The following is a 17,458-nucleotide window of genomic DNA, read 5'->3' on the forward strand; positions in this document are numbered from 1 at the left end:
TCCAACACACAGGTTGACATTTTTGTTGTTGTTACTTAGATGAGGGCTCGAACGCCTGGCTTCGCTTTTTTTTTTTTTTTTTCTGAGACAGAGTCTTGCTCTTGTTGCCCAGGCTGAAGTGCAATGGCGCTATCTCGGCTCACTGAAACCTTTGCCTCCCGGGTTCAAGCAATTCTCATACCTCAGCCTCCCGAGTAGCTGGGATTACAGGCACGCGCCACCACGACAGGCTAAATTTTGTATTTTTAGTAGAGACGGGGTTTCACCATGTTGGTCAGGCTGGTCTCGAACTTCTGACCTTGTGATCTGCCCGCCTTAGCCTCCCAAAGATCTGAGATTACAGGCGTGAGCCACCGTGCCCGGCCTTGGGCCTCACTTTCTTATGTGCCAGGACAACAGGCCTGAGCCACCGTGCCTCCTAGGCTCACACTTCTTAGCAATGCTATCGTATGTGGCCACTCCTGATGAACAGTGCACCCTCGCCTTCACACCTGGACACATGTTTTCAGACACTCATTGTCACCCTCATGGACACGCGTGCCTTCAACACTGGGTCTGACCTACTCACTGGGCAGGCACCTTGTCCCACGGTCCTGTTCAGAACGGTGTTGGGATGCTCAGTCGAATTCTCCATGTTTGAGTCAGTGGGGGCTGACAGATTTCAGGTCCCAGCGGGATGGAAGGGGAGGGAAGTGATGTCCAGCCCCTGGTCCCCCTGAAAGGGTTGAGTCCAACTGGGCCACAGTGGTCCCAGATTCCTCCTCCAGTCGGGCAGCTTGGACCAAATGTAGGCCAAGGGTGTCCCCTGGTGGCCATAGGTACTCTCTGCACCCATCCATGAGGGACGACAGGCAGCTGCCCAGTTGCTGAGCTTGAAGCTGTGGACAGAGGGGAAAACAGAGCACACAGGCGCAGAGACTTGGAGTCCAGAAGCAGGAACACAGATAAAGAACTAAGAGCTGGTAATCCAGATGCCAGGGCCCAGGATCAGCATCTAGAGTCCAATCATACCAGGCCGGGCGTAGTGGCTCCCGCCTGTAATCCCAGCACTTTGGGAGACCAAGGCGGGCAGATCATTTGAGGTCAGGAGTTCGAGACCAGCCTGACCAACATGGTGAAATCCCGTCTCTACTGAAAATATAAAAATTATGGCCGGGCGCGGTGGCTCAAGCCTGTAATCCCAGCACTTTGGGAGGCCGAGACGGGCGGATCACGAGGTCAGGAGATCGAGACCATCCTGGCTAACACGGTGAAACCCCGTCTCTACTAAAAAATACAAAAAACTAGCCGGGCGAGGTGGCGGGCGCCTGTAGTCCCAGCTACTCGGGAGGCTGAGACAGGAGAATGGCGTAAACCCGGGAGGCGGAGCTTGCAGTGAGCCGAGATCGCGCCACTGCACTCCAGCCTGGGTGACAGAGCCAGACTCCGTCTCAAAAAAATAAAAAAATTAAAAAATAAATAAATAAATAAATAAATAAATAAATAGGCCGGGCGCGGTGGCTCAAGCCTGTAATCCCAGCACTTTGGGAGGCTGAGACGGGCAGATCACAAGGTCAGGAGATCGAGACCAGCCTGGCTAATACGGTGAAACCCCGTCTCTACTAAAAAATACAAAAAACTAGCCGGGTGAGGTGGCGGGCGCCTGTAGTCCCAGCTACTCGGGAGGCTGAGGCAGGAGAATGGCGTAGACCCGGGAGGCGGAGCTTGCAGTGAGCTGAGATGTGGCCACTGCACTCCAGCCTGGGCGACAGAGCGAGACTCTGTCTCAAAAAAATAAAATAAAATAAAATAAAAATAAAAATTAGCCAGGTGTGGTAGTGGGCGCCTGTAATCCTAGCTACTCAGGAGGCTGAGGCAGGAGAATCGCTTGAACCCGGGAGGTGGAGCTTGCAGTGAGCTGAGATCGCGCCACTGCACTCCAGCCTGGGCAAAAGAGCAAGACTCCATCTCAAAAAAAAAAAAAAGATTCCAATCATACCATGATCTACACTCCAGATCCAAGAACTCAGCCAGGCGCGGTGGCCCACAGCTATAATCTCAGCATTTTGGGAGGCCAAGGTGTGAGGAGCACTTCATGCCAGGAGTTTGGGACACCATGGGCAACATAGCAAGACTTTGTCTCTACAAAAAGCTTAAAAATTAGCTGGGTGTAAGCCGGGTGCGGTGGCTCAAGCCTGTAAACCCAGCACTTTGGGAGGTCGAGGTGGGCGGATCATGAGGTCAGGAGATCGAGACCATCCTGGCTAACACGGTGAAACCCCGTCTCTACTAAAAATACAAAAAATTAGCCAGGCGTGGTGGCGGGCGCCTGTAGTCCCAGCTACTTGGGAGGCTGAGGCAGGAGAATGGCGTGAACCCGGGAGGTGGAGCTTGCAGTGAGCTGAGATCTGGTCACTGCACTCCAGCCTGGGCGACAGAGCGAGACTCCATCTCAAAAAATAATAATAATAAAAAAATAAAAATTAGCTGGTCGTAGTGACACATGTCTGAGGCTGCAGGGAACTATGATGGTGCCACTGAAGCCATACTCCAGGATTCAGATTCCAAAAATCTAGATCCTATTGTTCAAAACTAGCATTCACCAGACCCAGAATCTAGCTCCAAGAATTTAGAATCCAACGGCACAGTCCAAAGGCTCTGTGCCCACCTCCTGCCAGCCAGGGGAGCCAGCTAGGAACCTTGGTGCCAGGAGGCCCCCAGAGTCCCTGCCCCCTCCCAGGGGCTAAAAAAGCCTTTGAGAGTTTTTTTGTTTTTTTTTTGAGACAAAGTCTGGCTCTATCACCCAGGCAGGCTGGAGTGTACAGTGGTGCAACCGTGGCTCACTGCAACCTCTGCCTCCCACGCTGAAGCCATTCTCCCACCTCAGCCTCCTGAGTAGCTGGGGTTCCAGGTACACACCACCACGCCCAGCTAATTTTTTGTTTGTTTGTTTTGTTTTGTTTTTTTGAGACGGAGTCTCGCTCTGTCGCCCAGGCTGGAGTGCAGTGGCCGGATCTCAGCTCACTGCAAGCTCCGCCTCCTGGGTTTACGCCATTCTCCTTCCTCAGCCTCCCGAGTAGCTGGGACTACAGGCGCCCGCCACGTCGCCCGGCTAGTTTTTTGTATTTTGTAGTAGAGACGAGGTTTCACCATGTTAGCCAGGCTGGTCTCGATCTCCTGACCTCGTGATCCGCCCGTCTCAGCCTCCCAAAGTGCTGGGATTACAGGCTTGAGCCACTGCGCCCGGCCGCTAATTTTTTTTTGAGATGGAGTCTTGCTCTCTCTCACCCAGGCTGGAGTGCAGTGTTGCACTCTCAGCTCACTGCAACCTCCACCTCCTGGGTTCAAGCGATTCTCTTGTCTCAGCCTCCCAAGTAGCTGGGATTACGGGCATGCACCACCACGCCTGGCTAATTTTTGTATTTTTAGTAGAGACGGGGTTTCGCCATGTTGGCCAGGCTGGTCTTGAACTCCTGACCTCAGGTCATCCACCCACCTCAGCCTCCCAAAGTGCTGGGATTACAGGCATGAGCCACCGCGCCTGGAGCCCAGCTAATTTTTTATGTATTTTTGTGGAGACATAGTTTCGCCATTTTAGCCAGGGTGGTCGCGAACTTGTGAGCTCAATCAATCCACCTGCCTCAGCCTCCCAAAGTGCTGGGATTACAGGTGTGAGACTCCTCGCCTGGCCAAAATCCAGATTCTTAAGCCGTCCTCAGAGCCCTCCTGATCACATTCAGGTAGCAGGAGTTGGTGAAGATAGAAACAAAGGGATAGCTGAGGAGCTCAGCAGTACCACACATAGCCTCTCCCAGCTGATACCCCCTCCCAACCTACCCCTATCTATTTACACACACACACACACACACACACATGCTCACACACCATCAGGCTGGGTGTGGTGGCTCATGCCTATAATCCCAGCACTTTGAGAGGCTAAACCAGAAGGATGGCTTGAGCCCAGGAGTTTGAGACCAGCCTGGGCAACATAGTGAGACCCTGTCTCTACAAAAAAATAAAATTAGCTGGGTGTGGTGGCATGAGCCTGTAGCCCCAGCTACTCTGGAGGCTGAGGAGGGAGGATCACTTGAGCCCAGGAGTTTGAGGCTGCAGGGATCGGGCCATGATCACTCCACTGCACTCCAGCCTGGGTGACAGGGCAAGACCCTGACTCAAATAATAATAATTAATACAATAAAAGAAAAAAGACACACCATCAACCAGACACACCTCCCTCCATACATTCTTGTCCCAGCATGCAGATGCATGAACATCTGTGCACCCACAAAATCTCAGAGCTCCGCCCCCAGTCATCCCACCAAACTCCTAGACACACGGCCGCCACGGAGACACACACAAACGTATGATTTCCAGCCCTGCCTCCAGACCCACTTAGAGAACTGTAGAGACTGGGATGGGTGTGCACACACACACAGAGATACAGTCCCCTAAGAAGCTCCACGCCTTGGCAGCCACGCAGCCCCTGGGAAGGGGACCCTAGGGATGGGGCTCAACGCACAACCCCATGCCCACCCCAGCCCTCCCCCGCCTGGCCGGCTGGCGGGCTTTAATACAGATGCCAAACTCATAATTGTAACTGAGGGTGACAGGGTCACCTTGAGCCCCAGATGCTCGTGCGGTGACAGATGGCGTTGGCAAACCTGATTAGCAGCCCCCGTGCCAGCGCCTGTGGCACCTGCATCCCCTGCCCCTCCCCCGCTCCCCCAGCACTCATTACCCACCCATTACTGGGCCTGGGGGGCGGGGTGGGGGCCGGCTGGCACTGCCCGGGAGGGGGCAGGGACTCTGGGGGCTCCCCTGGCACCAAGGTTCCCAGCTGGCTCCCCTGGCTGGCAGGAGGTGGGCACAGCAGAGGGAGGGAAGGCAAACGCCTCATGCCCACCGGAGGGGGTTTGCCCATGGTGCCAGGGCTGAGCTGCCCACTCGGACACTGCCTGGGGTTTGGCACAGAACTCTGGAGGGAACAGGGAAGGGGCAGCCCCCCTAGAGCCCTTCGTGACCCTCCCCTACAGGGCCCTTCGAGCAAGGGGCCTTGGGAGCTGCCTGCCTGGCCTGTTCCCATCTCTCTGTGAGGCCTGCGAGGTCAGGGGTCTCAGGCTCCCACGCCCCACTGGCCCATCTGTTTCCTCGGGTCCCCTCCTGCTCCCCTCACCTGGGGCCTTCCTTCCTGAGGCAGGAAGAGGGCTGAGAAGGGCCCGGCCGGCTCCCCGCCCCACGCTCCGGGGGGCATTTGGAGGCAACACTGACAACGCCACATGTCCCTGCGTCTGTGCCAGACAGGCCCATCTGCCAGGGCCCTGGTTCCAGCCGCCCAAAGCCAGGCTGCCCTCGCCCGCCGAAGACCCTGAGCCCCAGCTGGGGAGGGAGCACTCAGATGCCCACACCCTGTCATGGGGCCACCCACTCACAGGGAACCCCAGTTGGAGGAACAAACAGATGCACATATAGACAGCTGGACTCAGCCAACCTTTATGGTTTCTGTGGAATGCCACGCCAGGCATGGGGCTCTGTGGAGACTCAGGTGGGGGGTCTGAGAAGGGTACGGCAACCACTATCAAGGCAAGAGGCAGCTGGGAACACGAGGGTCCTGCCTCTGTCTCAAGGACCCCAGGATTTCCCCCAGCAGCTGTCTGCCTGCCTGCTTTGGTTTGCATTTTTGGTTTGGGTTTTTTTGTTGTTGTTGTTTTTCTTCTTTGGTGTCCCGAGGACAAGGTCATCGCTGTGTCTCCTGGTCTGGGTGGGGCCATCTGCCCTCCCTGCAGCTGGGAGTGTCTTTGATCTCATTGTATAAGAGATGATGGTTCAGCCTAGTGATTAACAGTGGATTTGATCCCAGCACTTTGGGAGGCCGAGGCAGGCAGATCACCTGAGGCCGGGAGTTTAAGACCAGCCAGGTCAATATGGTGAAACTTTGTCTCTACTAAAAATACAAAAATTAGCTGGGCATGGTGGTGGGTACCTGTAGTCCCAGCTACTTGGGAGGCTGAGGCAGGAGAATTGCTTGAGCCCCGGAAGTGGAGGTTGCAGTGAGCCGAGATCACACCATTGCACTCCAGCCTGGGTGACAGAGAGAGACTCTGTCCTAAAAAAAAAAAAAAAAACCCAAAAAAACAAACAAACAAAAAACAGAGTAGATTTGAATCCTGGCTGTGCCACTTACTGTGTGCCACTTACTGTGGTGTGACTCTGTACTGTGGTGTGACTCTGTACTGTGGTGTGACTCTGGGTGAGTGGCTTCGCCACTCAGGGCCTTGATTGTCTCATCTGTAAAATGGGGTGATGTTAGCCACTATCCCATTGAGCTGCTGTAAGGATTACAAGAGTTAGTACGTGTCAGATGCCTAGCATGGGGCCTGGTAAACAGTCAATGGTTGGCCGGGCGTGGTGGCTTCCGCCTGTAATCCCAGCACTTTGGGAGGCCAAGCAGGGCGAATCACTTGAGGTCAGGAGTTTGAGACCAGCCTGGCCAACATGGGGAAATCCCATCTCTACTAAAAATACAAAAATTAGCCGGGTGTGATGGTGAGCACCTGTTAATCCCAGCTACGTGGGAGGCTGAGGCTGGAGAATTGCTGGAACCCAGGAGGCGGAGGTTGCAGTGAGCCGAGATCAAGCCACTTCACTCCAGCCTAGGTGACAGAGCGAGACTCTGTCTCAAAAAAAAAAAAAAAAAAAAAAAAAAAAAAGTGAGTTGTCAGTCAGCGTGTGCTGTGACTATCAGTGGTGCAACTCCAGGATGGGCACGGTGTCTAGTGTCTGGGGAGCAGGGTGAGGACGCTGGGGACCTGTCTGCCTAACCCTGCATCCCTGGTCTCTTGACCCAGAGTACATCATCCAGGTGCACGTCTTTCTTGGTCCGTCTCCCCTCATCTCTCCAAGGTGCGTGTCTCCGTGCACCCATCCATGATGCTCAGTTCATGCTTTCAGACTGCAATGACACCCCTCGATCAGCACGGTGGTTATCTTCACCCGTCGACGGGAGGCTGAGCTGCCAGTGTGACACCACAGGACCACAGGTGCCGAATGTTTGCGAGCAGGCATACAGCTGTTGCACAGGACTAGTGGGGTGGGGTCCGAGCCAGGGATGTAGAGAGAGGAGCAATGACCAAAGCAGAGGTGATTTCGGAGGCGTGTGGCTGAGCAGCCGGGCCGGGAGAACACCTGGGGCCGGAGGCATGGAGACGGTCAGGGTGGTGGAGTTTGGAGCCAGAGCGGTGAGGATAATCACCTGTCCACTTCCACCCCACCTTGACAGGTATGGATGCTGCAGCCAGGTTGCCTGGGTTCAAATCCTGACTCTGCCATCTCTGGGTGCAGTGGCTCACATGGGGCAAATTACTTAGCCTCTCTGAGCTTTTGTTTCCTCACCTGTAAAATGACTGAAATTCAACAAGGACAGCCAGGCGCGGTGGCTCACGCCTGTAATCCCAGCATTTTGGGAAGCTGAGGTGGGCGGATCACTTCAGGCCAGGAGTTTGAGACCAGCCTGGCCAATATGGCAAAACCCCATCTCTACTGAAAATACAAAACTTAGCCGGGCTTGGGCGTGCACACCTGTAATCCCAGTTACATGGGAGGCTGAGACAGGAGAATTGCTTGAACCTGGGAGGCGGAGGTTGCAGCGAGCCGAGATCACGATTACACTCTAGCTTGGCTGACAGAGCGAGACTCTGTCTCCAAAATAAATAAACAAATAAATTAATTAAATGAGAAAAAGAAGAAATCACTTTAGGCCTTTCAACAAAGAGGACTAATTCAGGGAATTGGTTACCTGGGTGTTTGAAAGCCAAGGGCTGGATGTAGTGGCTTGAGGCCAGCCTGGGCAATATAGTGAGACCCTGTCTCTACAAGGAAATTAAAAAAAAAAAAATTAGCTGGGCTAATGTTGTGCACCTGTAGGCCTAGCTATTCAGAAGGCTGAGGCAGTAGGATTGCTTGATCCTAGCATTTCAAGTCTGCAGTGAGCTATGATCACACCACTGTACTCCAGCCTGGGCAACAGAATAAGACCCTGTCTCTAACAAAAAAACATGAAGATGCCGGGTGCGGTGGCTCACGCCTGTAATCCTGGCACTTTGGGAGGCCGAGGTGAGTGGATCATTTAAGGTCAGGAATTCAAGACCATCCTGGCCAACATGGCGAAACCCCGCCTCTACTAAAAATACAGAAATTAGCTGAGCATGGTGACAGGCACCTGTGGTCCCAAGCTACTCAGGAGGCTGAGGCAGGAGAATTGCTTGAATCTGGCAGATGGAGGTGTAGTGAGCCAAGATTGCACCACCGTACTCCCGCCTAGGCGACAAAGTGAGACTCTGTCTCAAAAAAACAAAACCATGAAAAGAAAAGTAAAGAAGGCTGGGTGCAGTGGCTCACTCCTATAATCCCAGCACTTTGGGAAGCAGAGGTGGGTGGATCATGAGGTCAGGAGTTTGAGACCAGCCTGACCAACATGGTGAAACCCCGTCTCTACTAAAAATACAAAAATTAGCTGGGCGTGGTGGCATGTGCCTGTAATACCAGCTACTTGGGAGGCTGAGGCAGGAGAATCACTTGAACCCGGGAGGCGGAGGTTGCAGTGAGCCGAGATCCCCCCATTGCACTCCAGCCGGGGCAACAGAGCAAGACTCCATCTCAAAAAAATAAATAAATAAACAAGAAGACTAAAGAAAAGCCAAGCAGGATATGATGATAAGGTGGCCTGGTGATGGTACCAGTAGGAAGCCAACTAGTACCCCTAGGTGTAAGGGACAGCAATATTACAGGAGCCCGGAAGCATCCAACAGAAAGCCCTTAGCCCACTGCCTGGCACAAAGTAGGTGCTCAATGCGTGTTAGTTCCTCCTATGATCCCCTCCAAGTGGATCTATCATGTCTCCCCCAAATCCTAGTCCTTCTCTGCTTAAATCCTGAGCCACCTTCCTCATAAGTGACTTCTCACCGGCCTGGTGTGGTGGCTCACGCCTGTAATCCCAGCACTTTGGGGGGCCAAGGCAGTCAGATCACCTGAGGTTAGGAGTTCGAGACCAGCCTGGCCAACATGGCCAAACCTCGTCTCTACTAAAAGTACAAAAATTAGCCGGACATGGTAATGCACATCTGTAATCTCAGCTACTTGGAAGGCTGAGGCACGGGACTCACTTGAGCCCAGGAGGTGGAGGTTGCAGTAAGCCAAGATTGTACTACTGCCCTCTAGTCTGGGTGACAGAGTGAAACTCTGTCTTGAAAAAGAAAAAAAGAAAGAAAGTTGGTATATCAAGCAGGAGATGGGGGCTCACACCTGGAACTCAGGAGGCTGAGGTGGGAGGATTGCTTGAGGTGAGAAGCTCAAGACTAGCTTGCGCAACATAGCGAGACTCCCATGTCTAAAAAAACAGAAAGAAAGTTGGTGTCTGAGGAAAAGGAGGCTGATGTGTAGAAGCAAAGTAAGTGAGGGGGAGAGTGGGAGGAGGTGAAATCAGGGAGGTAACGGGATCAGACAGTACAGAAATCTGTGGGCTGTGGGAAGGACTTGGCCTTTTGTTCTGAGTAAAGTGGGAGCCATGGGTTCTAGCCGGAGGAGGAACCAGATCTGACTCTGGTGTTCACAGGTGCCCTCTGGCTGCTGGGTGGAAAACCAGGCTTGGGGGTGGAGAGGGGCATGATAGTGGAATCAAGGAGACCAGGATAGAGGCAACTGCATCTGCCCAGCTGGGAGAGGCTTGGGTCCCATTTTATAAGGGAGGGAACTGAGGCACGGAGACATTCAGGTGGAGGATACAGGACTTGAACCCAAATCTGTCTGGGGCCACGACCTGTGCCTTCTGCCAATGGTGAGACCCAGCCCTCTCCTCCCCACACCTACACACTCACCTGAACGAAGGGCACAGCCTTACACATGCCCTGGGTCACTTCCTGAGGGTTCAGTGGCAGAGTCACAGCAGCCACCTCGTCCTGCCCACGCTGCAGCCTGCCCATCCCCAGCTGCCTGGCTTTCTGCAGGCCCAAGAAGGCCTTCCAGCTCCTAAGAGCAGGAGCTGGCACCAGTGGAGGCGGGGCCCCTGGGCCGAGAGCCCAGGTCTGATTGGCCGCAGCCCAGGACTGAGGTCTGAGAGCCTGGGGTTCAGGCCTCCCTGAGCCTGTAGGCAGGGCCCCGCTAAGCAGGCACAGAAGAGTGATTAGCCGGCCAAGGAGCATCTGCTTCTCTGTGCGTCCGTCTGTCTGTCCGTCCAGGACTGGGCTCAAGGTCACTAGCAGTCGACCCTGCTGTCTGGTGAGTGGCATCTGAGCCCTCTGAACCTGCTTTTAATCTCTTGGCCCCTCCTGAATAGCCTGGGAGGCATTTCTATAGACCCACAGCGGGGGAGGAGAGTAAACTCAGACCGGCTGGGTTCCCACACTCCCTCCCAACTTGCTGAGAGACATGGGGGCTGGTCCTGCTGTGTGCGAGCTGTGGGGACCAGGAAAGACAGGTCTGGGGCCAGGGGCCGAGACACACAATGCCTGAAGCCCCTGGGCAGCTGACTTTCCAGTCCTGGGACCCCGATTCTCCAATTAGCAAAAGCACACTTTTGGCTGGGCTCAATGGCTCACACCTGTAACCCCAGCACTTTGGGAGGCTGAGAAGGCCAGATCACCTGAGGTCAGGAATTCAAGACCAGCCTGGTCAACATGGTGAGACCTCGTCTCTACTTTAAAAATACAAAAATTGGCCAGGTGCAGTGGCTCACGCCTGTAATCCCAGCACTTTGGGAGGCCGAAGTGGGCAGACCACGAGGTCAGGAGTTTGACACCAGCCTGACCAACATGGTGAAACCCAGTCTCTACTAAAAATACCAAAAAAAAGTAGCCGGACGTGTTGGCGGGCGCCTGTAATCCCAGCTACTCAAGAGGCTGAGGCAGGAGAATCGCTTGAACCCGGGAGACAGAGCTTGCAGTGAGCCAAGATCACGCCACTGCACTCCAGACTGGGCAACAGAGCAAGACTCCATCTCAAAAAAAAAAGAAAAAATAGCAGGCCGGGCGCGGTGGCTCAAGCCTGTAATCCCAGCACTTTGGGAGGCCGAGGCGGGCGGATCACAAGGTCAGGAGATCGAGACCACAGTGAAACCCCGTCTCTACTAAAAATACAAAAAATTAGCCGGGCGCGGTGGCGGGCGCCTGTAGTCCCAGCTACTCAGGAGGCTGAGGCAGGAGAATGGCGGGAACCCGGGAGGCGGAGCTTGCAGTGAGCCGAGATCGCGCCACTGCACTCCAGCCTGGGCAACAGCGTGAGACTCCGTCTCAAAAAAAAAAAAAAAATAGCATACCTTGCAGCCAGGTTTCTTGGGTTCAGTCCAGGCATTGCAATTTCCTGGCTGTGCAACCTTGAGCAAATCCCTTAACCATCCTGGTCCTTACCTTCTTCTTCTGTAATATGAGGATAAAACAGTCCCTATCTCATTGGGTTGTTCTGAGGACTCAAGGAGGTAATTTATGTAAGGAGCTTAAAACAGCGGTTCCTACACAGTAACACCATGAATCAGCTATGAATAACATTATTGCTGCTGGGTTTTTTGTTCTTTTTTTTTTTTAGATGGAGTCTCACTATTATTATTATTATTATTTTATTTGACACAGGGTCTCACTATGTTGCCCAGGCTGGTCTTGAAGTGCAGGTCTCAAAATGCTGGGAATATAGGCACAGGAGGCTATCTTGCCTGACTTGTTTTTTCTTTTTTTTTTTTTTTTTTGGGAGACAGTCTTCCTCTGTCACCCCCAGGCTGGAGTGCAGTGGCGTGATCTCAGCTTACCACAACCTCTGCCTTCTGGGTTCAAGCAATTCTCCTGCCTCAGCCTCCCGAGTAGTTGGGACTACAGGCCCCTGCCACCATACCTGGCTAATTTTTTTTTTTTTTTTTTGTATTTTAGTAGAGATGGGGTTTCACCATGTTGCCCAGGGTGGTCTCGAACTCCTGAGGTCAGGTAATCACCCGTCTTGGCCTCCCAAAGTGCTGGAATTACAAGTGTAAGCCATGGCACCCGGCTTTTTCTTTTTTTTTTTTTTTAAACAGGGTCTTGTGTTGTCACCTAGGTTGGAATGCAGTCCCACAATCACAGCTCATTGCTGTGGTCCAGGAGACCAGCCTGGACAACATGGTGAAACCCCGTCTCTACTAAATAATACAAAAATTAGCGGGGCAAGGCCAGGCGCGATGGCTCACACCTGTAATCCCAGGACTTTGGGAGGCTGAGGAGGGTGGATCACCTGATGTCAGGAGTTCGAGACCAACCTGACCAACACGGAGAAACCCCATCTGCACTAAAAATACAAAATTAGCGGGGCGTGGTGGCGCATACCTATAATCCCAGCTACTCCGGAGGCTGAGTCAGGAGAATCACTTGAACCCAGGAGGCAGAGTTTGCGATGAGCCGAGATCTCACCATTGCACTCCAGCCTGGACAACAAGAGTAAAACTGAGTCTCAAAAAAAAAAAAAAAAAAAAAAAAACCGGGCGTGGCGGCCTGCGCCTGTAACCCCAGCTACCTCTGGAGGCTGAGGCACGAGAATTGCTTGAACTCGGGAGGCGAAAGCTGCAGTGAGCCAGATCGCGCCACTGCACTCCAGCCTGGGTGACAGTGAAACCGTCTCAAAAATATTAATATTAATAATAACAATAATAAAGATCATTTCAGAGTCTTGATTAAAAAGCTGTTAAAATGGGATGTTCCTTAGAGGGGTCAGGGCGGAGGCTTCTGTCTCCAGGGTGGTCAAGGAAGGCCTCCCCAAGTAGGTGGCATTTTTACAGACACCTGAGATGGCGCTGGAGGCGGTGGGAACAGCTTGGTGTGGGGGTGGAAGTTGGGAGTGTTAGAAGCAGATAAAGAGGGTGAGAGTCGCATCCCAGGCTTTGGAGCCCCGGAGGTGTCTGGGGGGTCCTGGCTGGATCCTGGCACCTCTATCTCGCACCCAGGTGAGGAGCTTGGAGGCCGCGGGGGTCGTGGGAAGAGACCAGGCCAGCCCTTCCCGCGCCCTCGCCTCCAAGGAGCTGCGAGTGTGATGCGGCGTGCTCGCCCTCTGGCGGCGGCTCCCGGGACTGAGCGGCCAGGACACCCGCCTCCCAGACGCCAAGCCTGGAGGGGCGGGCGTGCTTCCCACCTAGCTCTGCTACATCCCAGCTCCTGACTGTCGCCCAACCTGCCCTTCTGGTGTCCTCTAGACCCAGTTAACGGCAGCTCTGTCCTGCCAGGTGCTCAGGCTCCAAACTTTGGAGAGCACCTTTGACCAATCTCTTTAACACCCATCCCCGCCACCAATCTTATATGGCAGTAACTCCGGTCAGCTCCAGAATCTACCCAGAATCCGCCCGCTTCTCACCCACTCCTTGTCCCCCTACCCGGATCAGTGCAGTCACTTCCTTCCAGGTCTCCCAGTTCTCGCCCTGGCCACCAGTGCCCTCCAGTCTATTCCGCCCACAGCGGCCAGGGGGCGCCTGTGAGCACCTGAGTCGAGACTGGTCCCCCGATAAGAAACCCTCCATGAAAAAAGCCTCAGGAGGAGGCCCGCGAGGATGTGCCCCCATCACCTCCCCACCCTCCTCTCCCCACAAGCCCCCCTTTTCTCCCTCCAGCCACACTTGCTCATTCCATTTTTCCAAAAGTACCAGGCACACTCTATAATGCTATTTATGCCAGCTATACAAGAACGCAGAAGCTCTTTTAAGTTTCAGCAAGGAAAGATATCCCCTCAAAAATTAAGTAAAAAGGAAAACATTCAGAATGGGCTATATCATTCCAACCTTTTGGGGAAAGAGAAAATAATAATTTACAGCTATTGTTTATTTGTATTTGCATGTTGCAAAAAGCAGCCAGGTTTTCCTGCTGAGGAGGGGCACGGAAATGTACAGATGGTATGAGGGAGCCTCACTTTAGACTATAAAAATTGTGGCCAGCCGCGGTGCCTCACGCCTGTAATCCCAGCATTTTGGGAGGCAGATAACGAGGTCAGGAGATCAAGACCATCTTGGTTATTAACATGGTGAAACCCCGTCCCTACTAAAAATATTTTAAAAATTAGCCAGGCGTGGTGGTGGGCACCTGTAGTCCCAGCTACGCGGGAGGCTGAGGCAGGAGAATGGCGTGAACCCGGGAGGCGGAGCTTGCAGTGAGCTGAGATCGCACCACTGCACTCCAACCTGGGCGACAGAGCGAGACTCCGTCTCAAAAAAAAAAAAAAAAAAAAAAATTAGCTGGGCATGGTGCTGCGTGCCTCTAGTCCCAGTTACTCAGGAAACTAAGGCAGGAGAATTGCTTGAACCCGGGAGGCGGAGGTTGCAGTGAGCCGAGATCATGCCACTGCACTCTTGCCTGGCGACAGAGTGAGACTCCGTCTCCAAAAAAAAAAAAAAAAAAAAAAACATTGCTTTAATCAGGCCAGGCACAGTGGCTCACACCTAAAATCCCAGTACTTTGGGAGGACAAGGTGGGCAGATCACCTGAGGTCAGGAGTTAGAAACCAGCATGGCCAACATGGTGAAACCCCATGTCTACTACAAATACAAAAAAACTAGCCAGATGCCATCTCAGCTACTCGGGAGGCTGAGGCAGGAGGATGGCTTGAACTCGGGAGGTGGAGGTTGCAGTGAGCTGAGATCGCGCCACTGGACTCCAGTTTGGGCAACATAACAAGACTCCATCTTAAAAGAGAAACAAACAAACAAACTAAAAACGCTTTAATTTCATGATTCTCAGCAGGTTTTTTTTTTTTTTTTTGAGACGGAGTCTTGCTCTGTCGCCCAGGCTGGAGTGCAGTGGTGCAATCTCGGCAATCTCGGCTCACTGCAAGCTCTGCCTCCCTGGTTCATGCCATTCTCCTGCCTCAGCCTGCCGAGTAGCTGGGACTACAGGCGTGTGCCACCACGCCTGGCTAATTTTTTTTGTATTTTTAGTAGAGACGGGTTTCACTGTATTAGCCAGGATGATCTCAATCTCCTGACCTCATGATCCGCCCGCCTCAGCCTCCCAAAGTGCTAGGATTACAGGCATAAGCCACCGCACCCAGCCTCTTTCTTTCTTTCTTTCTTTTTTTTTTTTTTTTTTTTTTTGAGATGGAGTCTCGCTCTGCTGCCCAGGCTGGAGTGCAGTGGCCGGATCTCAGCTCACTGTAAGATCCGCCTCCCGAGTTTACACCATTCTCCTGCCTCAGCCTCCCGAGTAGCTGGGACTACAGGCACCCACCACCACGCCCAGCTAATTGTTTTTGTATTTTTAGTAGAGATGGGGTTTCACCGTGTTAGCCAGGATGGTCTCAATCTCCTGACCTCGTGAACCACCTGCCTGGGCCTCCCAAAGTGCTGGGATTACAGGCGTGAGCCACCATATCTGGCTAGCAGATTATTTTTGTTTGTTTGTTTTTTTGTTTTTGAGACGGAGTCTCGCTCTGTCGCCCAGGCTGGAGTGCAGTGGCGTGATCTCGGCTCACTGCAAGCTCTGCCTCCCAGGTTCATGCCATTCTCCTGCCTCAGCCTCCCGAGTAGCTGGGACTACAGGTGCCCACCACCACGCCTGGCTAATTTTTGTATTTTTAGTAGAAATGGGGTTTCACCATGTTAGCCAGGATAGTCTCGATCTCCTGACCTTGTGATCTGCCTGCCTCGGCCTCCCAAAGTGCTGGGATTACAGGCGTGAGCCACCATGCCCGACCTAAATTGTTTTAACTATGTGCAGTGTACTGTCAATTCAACAAGAAACCTAAGAAAAAGTCTCCCTGTCCTCCTAGAAATAACCACTTTTACTTTCTTGTAAATATTTATGTATTTATCTCTTCCAGTCTCTTTTTTTAACACAAATGTTCCCAGGCTGCAATGCAGTGGTACAATGATAGCTCATTGCAGCCTCAACCTCCTACACTCAAGTGAACCTCCCTCCTCAGCCTCCAAGTAGCTAGGATTACAAGCATGCACCATCATGGCTAACTAATTTAAAAATAAAAATAAAAATTCAGGGCCAGGCACTCCAGCCTGGGCAACAGACTCCATCTCACAAAAAGAAAACAAACAAACAAAAAAAGATGCTATACACTTCAGTTTTGTTTTCTTGAGACTCAGTCACCATTCTGTGAGAAAGCCTAAACTGGCCCATGCAGAGAGACCTGTGTGTAGATACACCAATTGACAGTCCCGCTGAGGCCCCAGCCAGCATCAGTCATTATACATGAATGAATGATGTTTCCTGAGGATTCTAGCTGCCAGGTGTCATGTTGCCCCAACCTTCAGATCTTCCTGGCTGTGGTTACAGATAGCAGTGGGCAGGGACAAACTATCCCCACTGGGCCCTACAGAAAATCCTGATCCACAGAGTCCATGGGCTTAATAAAATGGGAACGTTTGTTGGCAGCAACTGGAGCCAGAACACCGGTACATACACACATGTATACGTGCCGGAAATGAAAGTTTTGTAAAACAATACTTATGCTTACTACAGTGTGATAGTAATTACCAGAAACAATCTGGTAATTCTATTCTATGCTACTTTATTTCATTAAGAATAAAAACCTGAGGCCAGGCGCGGTGGCTCATGCCTGTAATCCCAGCACTTTGGGAGACCGAGGCGGATGGATCACGATGTCAGGAGATCGAGACCATCCTAGCTAACACAGTGAAACTCCAACTCTACTAAAAACACACACACACACAAAGTTAGTCTGGCCGGGCATGGGCTCACGCCTGTAATCCCAGCACTTTGGGAGGCCGAGGCGGGCAGATTACAAGGTCAGGAGATCAAGACCATCCTGGCTAACACGGTGAAACCCCACCTCTACTAAAAATACAAAAATTAGCCAGGCATGGTGGTGGGCGCCTGTAGTCCCAGCTACTCAGGAGGCTGAGCCAGGAGAATGGCATGAACCCGGGAGGTGGAGCTTGCAGTGAGCCGAGATTGTGCCACTGCACTCCAGCCTGGGCGACAAAGTGAGACTCCGTCTCAAAAAAAAAGAAATAAATAAAAACCTGGCCGGGCACAGTGGCTCACGCCTGTAATCCCAGCACTCTAGAAGGCTGAGGTGGATGGATCACGAGGTCAAGAGTTCAAGACTAGCCTAGCCAACATGGTGAAACCCCGTCTCTACTAACAGCACAAAAATTAGCTGGGAGTGGTGGGTGTGCCTGTAATCCCAGTTACTTGGGAGGCTGAGGCAGGGGAATTGCTTGAACCTGGGAGGCAGAGGTTGCAGTGAGCTGAGATCGCACCACTGCACTCCAGCCTGAGTGTCAGAGCAAGACGCTGTCTCAGGGCAGGGGGGGGAAAGAATAAAAGCCTCAGCACCTTGGGAGGTGGAGGTGGGCAGATCACTTGAGGCCAGGAGATTGGGACCAGCCTGGCCAACATGGTGAAAATCTCATCTCTACTAAAAATAAAAAAAAAAAAAAAAAAAAAAAAAAATCAGCTGGGTGTGGTGGTGCACACCTATAATCCCACCTCCTTTTTCCTGTTTTTTTTGTTTGTTT

General features: G+C 52.6%; 3 protein-coding genes across 8 annotated transcripts in view; 2 read left to right on the forward strand and 1 right to left on the reverse strand.

Annotated features, from left to right (window-relative positions):
* Positions 1-17,458, forward strand: part of GADD45GIP1 (GADD45G interacting protein 1) — an 82,212-nt gene that overhangs the window by 55,837 nt on the left and 8,917 nt on the right. The gene's annotated exons all lie outside the window — the stretch shown is intronic.
* The window catches only part of FARSA (phenylalanyl-tRNA synthetase subunit alpha), a 93,481-nt gene that overhangs the window by 35,126 nt on the left and 40,897 nt on the right, over positions 1-17,458 (forward strand). The gene's annotated exons all lie outside the window — the stretch shown is intronic.
* Positions 6,778-10,348, reverse strand: DAND5 (DAN domain BMP antagonist family member 5). Its single transcript, XM_050770763.1, has 2 exons — positions 9,849-10,348; positions 6,778-7,161 (listed from the first exon to the last, which is right to left on the reverse strand). Exons 1-2 carry the CDS (start codon positions 10,257-10,259, stop codon positions 6,916-6,918), a joined length of 657 nt encoding a protein of 218 aa, XP_050626720.1. The 5' UTR covers positions 10,260-10,348; the 3' UTR covers positions 6,778-6,915.

This window comes from Macaca thibetana, chromosome 19 (genome assembly GCF_024542745.1).
Source record: "Macaca thibetana thibetana isolate TM-01 chromosome 19, ASM2454274v1, whole genome shotgun sequence".
NCBI lineage: Eukaryota > Metazoa > Chordata > Mammalia > Primates > Cercopithecidae > Macaca > Macaca thibetana.

Excerpts from the sequence above, each read along its gene's own strand:
- DAND5 (XM_050770763.1), bottom strand. The coding sequence starts at position 10,259 with ATGCCACTCACCAGACAGCAGGGTCGACTGCTAGTGACCTTGAGCCCA. Across the intron at positions 7,162-9,848 it reads AGGCTGTGCCCTTCGTTCAG|GTGTTCTCCCGGCCCGGCTG; the intron begins GTGAGTGTGTAG and ends CTCCGGCCCCAG.